Genomic DNA, 7,496 nt, shown 5'->3' with positions numbered 1-7,496 from the left:
ATAATTAATTACAGGAATCTATGCTGAGATACCCCATTACGATATTAAATGCATATTTATCACAAAATATAACTCCTCTGATATATTTCGCATGCGCTAACTCCCTAACGTAGCCAGGTTATGTACTGACTGGTATATGCAGCACGGACCTTACATAAAAAGTCTTCTTCCTATTTCTTAGGAGAGATGTACTGATGAAATGTTATTATATAAATTTATGCTAGGATAACCCCTCTTCATATTAAATGCATAATCTTTGCAAAATATCACTCTTCCTGGGAGATATTGCGCATGTGCGAGCACTGTTTCAGACGTGCAGTGCGGACAAAGGAAAACTCTCTCTCTCTCTATATATATATATGTATATTATATATATCATATAGCTTGCTGAGAGGGAGAGTGGGGTGGGTAGAAGAAGAAGGAGACTGAGCGAGGGACAAGGTATTCTAGCGAGGGACAGGAGGGCACGAAGTCTGCGTTTTACAGCCTACAGGCTAGGGCGCTCTCTCAATTATAAACACAGGCGTACTGATAATAATTAATTACAGGAATCTATGCTGAGATACCCCATCACGATATTAAATGCATATTTATCACAAAATATAACTCCTCTGGTGAGATATTTCGCATGCTCAGACGTAGGCAGATCATGTACTGACTGGTATATGCAGCACGTACGGTACATGTAAGGTCTTCTTCCTATTTCTTATGTCAGATCTACTGATAGAATTTTATCATATAAGTCTATGCTAGGGTAAGTCTTCTTCATATTAAATTCATATTCTTTGCAAAATATTAATCTTCTCGGCAGATATTGCGCATGCGCGATAACCGTTTCCGCTATATGCAGTACGGACTAAAGAAAACTATATATATGTATATTATATATATCATATAGCTTGCTGAGAGTGAGAGGAGGGAGAGACTGAGGAAAAGCGGCATGAAAAATAGCTGAGGGGTGGTAGAAGAAGAAGGAAGCTGAGCGAGAGACAAGGGATGCCAGCGGAAGGTCAAGAGGGGATGAAGTCTGAGTTTTGCCTGTGATGCTGTGACACTATGACATCAGGTGTGAATGTAGGAGGTGCTGTGATGCTGTGACGCTGTGACACTATGACATCAGGTGTGATTATAAGGGGGCGCTGTGGTTCTGTTGTGTTACGACGTCATGTACACCGTTTGAAGATAACTGGATTGGATTTGAAGGAGAGATTTATGTATGAATATATTGACAACGTTTTGCTGGTCCTTTATGTATGAATATCTTATATACAGGAGATTTCCCGGGTCCCTGACAGGCAACCAGCGCTGGCTGCGGGAGAGAAGTCATGAGTCGTACGCAAAGAACTATTCCATGGTGTTTCCCTTTGATGAACCGTTAGCATCAAGGAACATGAGGATTGATGCTCTTCATCAGGTGATAATAGAATAAGTGGGATAGCTGGGTGGCTGGATATAGCTTGGCCGGTGGTAGGTGCATGAGTTGTGCGGGTGGTGGGTTGTGGATGGGTTGTTGGTGGGTAGTGGGTTGGTAGATGGTGGGTATTTGGTGGTATAGGTGCGTGGGTTGTGGGTGGGTATTGGATGGTAGGTGGTGGTTGGTAGTAGATGCATTGGTTGGGGGTGGGTTGTGAGTGGGTATAGTGGGTGTTAGGTGTATGGGTTGTGGGTGGGTGATGGGTTAAAGCTATCTATCCCTCATCTAGCTCTCCCCGTGTATCCCTGCTGCCGGGGGCGTGGCCGTGGACAAAGCTATCTATCCCTCATCGTATACTCCACCAGCCGAGTTCTATATAAATTCTAACTCAAGGTTATTCTGTGTGCAAACAGCTAATCATGTGTTTAGTCTCGTGAGCACACACAGGTGTTTGGTCGCGTAAATATACGTACTATATATTGGATGCATCCCGCCGCCCTATCCCGAAACCTGTTCGCAGGCGTAAACATATCCTAGCCTTAGCAAACACCCCCCCCTTTCCCATACCCTTTCCCACCTTTCCCACACCCCCCTTTCCCACACCCTTAGCAGGCCCTCCCTTTCCCACACTCACCACCATGTATGGGCGCGTTGTTCATGTGTCCGTGCGTTACAATTTATAGGTATCACGTGCGCACACGGCGGAGTCATTTTTTCCGCACTGTGTATAGATTTACGTCGGCTCTCAGGGAGTGGTAATATACCCGCGTCGTGCTGCAGTGGCCAGTGTAAGTAGACCTGCGTACGAGCTTACGTACGATTTTTAATGGCGAGATGTCGCGCCGGAGTTGGAGGGGGCGACCACAGACTAACGGATACACGGAGACTGTGGGACGACTCTCGTTTTATTGGTTATAGCGTACGCCGACTAGGGTTTGGAAATTTGATTGCGGAACTGACGGTATTGGGGTGACCTTTTACTTTGCGAATTCCCTCCGGAGCTATAGATACATATTGCGTCGTCCGCAGACGTGGTTCGCTCAACCGTGCAGCGCTGAGAGGATGTAGCGAGGGGAACTGTAGCGAATGCATTCCATGATTCCACGTCATCATCGTCGTCGTCGGTGTCGTCATCGTCATTCAACAAGCCGCTAAGGGCGTTATGCGTCAGTTAGCTGAACGGCCAGACCATGAAACGCTCGCACAATGAGAGATTGCACAGGAATGCGTACGTACGTACGTAAGATTACATACAAGAACGTGTATTGGCAATGTATAGTCTCGCAACCGAGTCTTGCTGTGGCTCAGTAAGCGTTAATGCCTTCATTCATGTCTGCATGCATCATCATGTGGCGGCGCGGTGATGTGCCGCTATAGTTGTGTGTGTGCGTAACGCCTCAGGTGCTCCATTCCTGCCTGCTATCAGGCACTGATCCATATCGACGTGTCTCGGCGTCGGTACAGGTATGACGATGTCACGTACGCGTGCGCAGTGAGGCGCGCGAGCGTATGAGGGGCATACATATGGCTTGTTTACCTGGGTGTTTCCTCGCCGACGCAGCCCGTCGACGCAGCGTGACTAATGCACACGCGGCCATCGTCCGTTCCTTGAAGCTATCGCAATCGCGGTGCATACCCGGAGTCGGGTCCGATTGCACGTAGACATATGTTATGCAGATATACAGAGTGGCTGTGAAATATATGCTCGTGAATAGCAAAAGATACCTTGTATATATGTTGGCATCTGGTGCGGCAGATAAACAGTCACTTAGGGCGAGGTATCAGCGGTGCGATAATAGTCTGCCATACAAATAGTGTGATGGAGATCGATGTCGTCAGTGTTTGATCTGGTCGGTAATCGAATTTTTAGTGATCACCAATCCGGGATGATGACTTCGGCGAAGGCAAAGCATAAGAAAGAGTTCAAGGCAAGGGATGATATCTTCGACGAGGTATGTGAAATGATCTTTATGAAACTTAAAGATGCATGTAAATCGTGCGTGATTGTCCGTATTGAGCATAAGCCGCAGGTGTTTCAGGTTAAGCTATTTTAGAACATGATGTCCACACGAATAAGATAGCAATTATGAAAAAATATTTCTTGTTACGATAGTGTGTAGATGTACGTGCGTGCGTGCGTGCGAGCGTGAATGCGCGCGTGATCGTCTGACGTGGGATCAATAAACAACATCAACAACATATGTTCGTAACGTTATATTACAACAAGGATTCGGTCACATACACTAGCAGTTTAAAATCGTAAGCGATAATAGTAAATAAACACGAATTGTGTTTACAATTGTATTACCTGTAATTGCATTTACGATAACAGGTGAGATACGATAACGTAGCCCAGGGATGAAACAGGCCGGATGCTAGACACAATAATGTAACCAGACACAAAGAGTAGGGTTGGGTTACATTATCTTTGTCTACCCTGCTCTTGTGTTGGGGGACATTATATTGTGCCTAGCCGGATGCCTGCTAAGCGTACGGGGATATACCAGCTAGTCGTATCTCGATAACTGCTATTTACGTCCTACAGGAGAATCCAACGACCTTCCTGAAGGTGACCGAGCTGAAGGATGAGCAGCCCATACGAGCAGCGGCATTCCATCCCGGGGGAGAGATATATGCAACGGGGTCTAACTCCAGGGTGCTGTGCATCTGCGCAATGCCCAGCCTAACAGGCCTCAGGTATTTGGTATATATCCACATAGAATCGAGTTGAATGGCGAATGTGATACGTTGTAATTGCACTAATGTGCTTGTTTCTGATTAAATTAATTGCTAATTAGGGCGTAATTGCGTTCCCATTCTTCCTCACTCTTACCTTACCTTTTATTTATTTCTAGGCCGCCGCCACTGCCATCTCAACCGCCGCCACTATACCACCACTACCGCCACTACCACCACCACCACCACCACCACCACCACCACCAACACCTGCCTATACCTTCCTTGCCTTTCGTGACCTCATGATATATGGGTATATGTCAAGCCTGCGATTGCCAGTTTTATGCACAAGGCAGGTTACAGGGTAGAGACCCTCCCCCCATCCTGAGTTACCCCCACCCCCTGTTGGTGGCTTTAGGCATGATATTTCCAGCATGAAACAAAGATTTGTCTCAGTTAAAGGAGAACATATTATAGACAAGCCGTTCATATTGCTGATTTCCAGTGCCTCCCATGCTGCCACTCCAGCGACCGAGATCCACAGAATTGAGAAGATCCACAAATCATCCGTCTCGTGTCTGGCATGGAGTCCCTGTGGGAACCTAATAGCCACAGGCTCCAGTGACAAAACTATCAAGCTGATGCGGTTCACAACATCAACGCATAACTTTGCAGGCACGTTTGCTGCTCCACGTACATTACTGTATCACAATTTCAAATGTTATGGCAGCAGCGATGCATATGATTAAAAATTCACTAGAAAAGGGAATAAATTTTTAATAGATGTATGTGGCAACTGTACTTGTCTACAGAACCGGCAATTTTTTTAAATTAAAAACTGCCAAAGTTGATTGAGGTTTGCTCGATCAGAAAAGTCTGTGTTGCAGTTGCTTATAATAACTGAAGTCAGTAAGGTAAAAGTGATCTGATACGTTAATCCACAATTAACCAATGCATTTAACAAAACATAACTTATTTCCTGTTTTATAATTTTCATGATAAAGCTGATTAACGGTCTTGGCAACCCTTTTATGTCTACTTCATGACGCTGATACCGCACCAATGTACGTCGTAACGTGATATTACATTAACAGCTTGATGGTAACAGCATAGCTATAGAATAGTAGATCTTTATTCCATATCTGTAGTAACAGCTAGCTTTCACGCTGTAGGCACTCCTATGGAGCTAAGGATACACGACGGTGCAGTGAGAGATCTCACATTCATGCAGGACTCCAGCAACCAGACCAGCCTGCTTATCAGTGGTGGTGCGGGCGACTGTAAGATCTATATCTGCGACTGTGATACAGGAACGCCGATACACGCTCTCAGTGGCCACACGGGTAGGAATTCTCTGGCACTTCCCCCTAAAAACACCTTTCCAATCATGTAAACGAGAGTAGAGGCCAAAGCTAGTGTAAAGGCTAGCTGCCCAGAAACTTATTAACCCTTGGGTGACAACCAAAAGCTGGGCTCGTTTTCAGAAACAAAATAAGTCTAATCTTGACTTTTTCTCATAGACATACACTGCCATCCTGTAGATACGGTTATACACTGCGTATGCGAAACTCGTAGGTAACTTTGCCATGTTTCTGTTATTAGTCTATGAGAAAAGATTTATCTTGCTATAATTGTGTTTCTGACAATGGACTCTGTGTTGGCAAGCCATTCCAAGGGTCTTTGGTGACCTTCCTTTGTGGGCCATTACTGGCTGAAGTGATGTATGGCCAAGCTATAGTCCGGTGGCCAGACTATGGGTTGAGTCGAAAACGATTAAGAATCATTAATTTATAATTGTGATGTTGTTTTAATATTGATTCAATTGAGACAATATCTATATAAATCACATCAGGAGTGAATAATAAAGTGAATAATCTATATTATTCATTCCTGATCACATATGGTGCTATGAGCATATTTGCGATTGACATTTCGTACCATATAGAGCTGCATTTCCATGCTTTTCTCTGCAGGACATGTTCTGTCTCTCTGCACGTGGGGTGGCGCCATGTTCGCAAGTGGGTCGCACGACAGGTCCGTCCGTTTCTGGGATCTGAGAGCAGGAACCTTCATTCTAAAAATATCCCCCCATGGACCAGCAGGAGGAGGAAGTCCAGGTGAACTGACTGTCCCGCAACAATCTCATTTCCAAATTCCCATGAATCCACATGAAATTCACACGAGTACTGTAAGTCTGGCGTGACAAACTAATTAATCATCATATCACTCCTATAGCGACTACATCTGTATGTTGTAACATCGCATCGCACTTGCCTGGTAACGTCTGCCTTGTAGAGTGTGTCGCAACACATGTGAGGGAGCCACATGTGCCGGGGGGAGCTAGTGTGGGGTTGTGTGAAGGGCAACCACAGCTCAGCCGTCGGTCTGACGCGAACCTGCGTGTTTCAGCGAGTCCCGCGTGCACAGTGACGGTGGACGAGTCCGGCAGGCTGCTGGCTTCCGGTCACGAGGATGGCAGCTGCATGCTGTACGACGTACGCGGCGCGCGCGTCATACAGACGTTCCAGCCGCATGCGGCGGAGCTACGCTCGGCGCACCTGTGTCCGCGGTCCTTCTACCTGCTCACGGGCTCCTTCGACAAGACGATCGCACTCACGAACCTTCACGAACAAGGTGAGATTCTCTATGTGTGTAAAGTTGTATGTATATACATCATGTGACGGCATGACTTTGCGGGTAAACTGGAGATGTTATTGAAGGTTATTGAAGGTGATAGTGATATGCAGACCACAGAAAAATTGCCTGACCCCTAGGCTTACCAGATCACTGTAAATACACACTGCTGTCATAAACGATAGACCAGATGGCGCTGTTCAACTGGCACTATATCAGAAAATCTCCAAGAACTCATTTAGCAGGTGTATGCAGTTTCACAATTCTACCCAAAAGTGCATGATGTGTCTATTTACACGTGCTAATCTACTGCTCAAACAATGTCATTTTTTCAATGAATTCATTCGTCTGTGTCTGTATAGGTGATTTGGAGCACCCTCTTTCCACTGTAACGGTTGGCACGCACAAGGACAAGGTGATCCAGACCTGCTGGCATCCAACAGAAATGGCGTTCCTCAGTACGAGTGTAGATAAGAGGGCCTCACTGTGGTCAGTTCCACAAAGATGACCTAACCCCTCATCCAACTATGACGAATAAACACACAAAGTCGCGCATGTATTTACATACAAATTACAAGCCTGCACACACGCGCACACACACGCACGCACACAATACATACGCACACACACGCACAGGCACAGGCACACACACGCACACGCACGCACACAATACATACGCACACACACGCACAGGCACAGGCACACACACGCACACGCACGCACACAATACATACATACATACATACATACATACATACATACATACATACAT

General features: G+C 45.9%; 1 protein-coding gene across 4 annotated transcripts in view; it reads left to right on the top strand.

The window, feature by feature from the left end:
• The first annotated feature begins 2,627 nt into the window (after nucleotides 1-2,627).
• The window catches only part of LOC106807175 (WD repeat-containing protein 47-like), an 8,505-nt gene continuing 3,636 nt past the window's right edge, over nucleotides 2,628-7,496 (top strand). The window contains exons 1-7 of one of the 4 annotated variants that reach the window (XM_014809444.1): nucleotides 2,628-3,366; nucleotides 3,960-4,111; nucleotides 4,596-4,765; nucleotides 5,263-5,433; nucleotides 6,064-6,207; nucleotides 6,500-6,724; nucleotides 7,087-7,213. In XM_014809444.1, the coding sequence (XP_014664930.1) occupies nucleotides 3,244-3,366; nucleotides 3,960-4,111; nucleotides 4,596-4,765; nucleotides 5,263-5,433; nucleotides 6,064-6,207; nucleotides 6,500-6,724; nucleotides 7,087-7,213 (1,112 nt within the window). In that variant the 5' untranslated portion in view covers nucleotides 2,628-3,243. Of the gene's footprint in view, nucleotides 3,367-3,959; nucleotides 4,112-4,595; nucleotides 4,766-5,262; nucleotides 5,434-6,063; nucleotides 6,208-6,499; nucleotides 6,725-7,086; nucleotides 7,387-7,496 lie in introns of those variants that run through there. The other 3 variants (XM_014809447.1, XM_014809446.1, XM_014809445.1) reach the window with 3 other exon arrangements.

The sequence above is a fragment of the Priapulus caudatus genome, unplaced genomic scaffold, assembly GCF_000485595.1.
Source record: "Priapulus caudatus unplaced genomic scaffold, Priapulus_caudatus-5.0.1 Scaffold198, whole genome shotgun sequence".
Taxonomy (NCBI): Eukaryota; Metazoa; Priapulida; class Priapulimorpha; order Priapulimorphida; family Priapulidae; genus Priapulus; species Priapulus caudatus.
The sequence above is the reverse complement of the archived record's forward strand: the minus strand, read 5'-3'. Positions and strand labels throughout refer to the sequence as shown.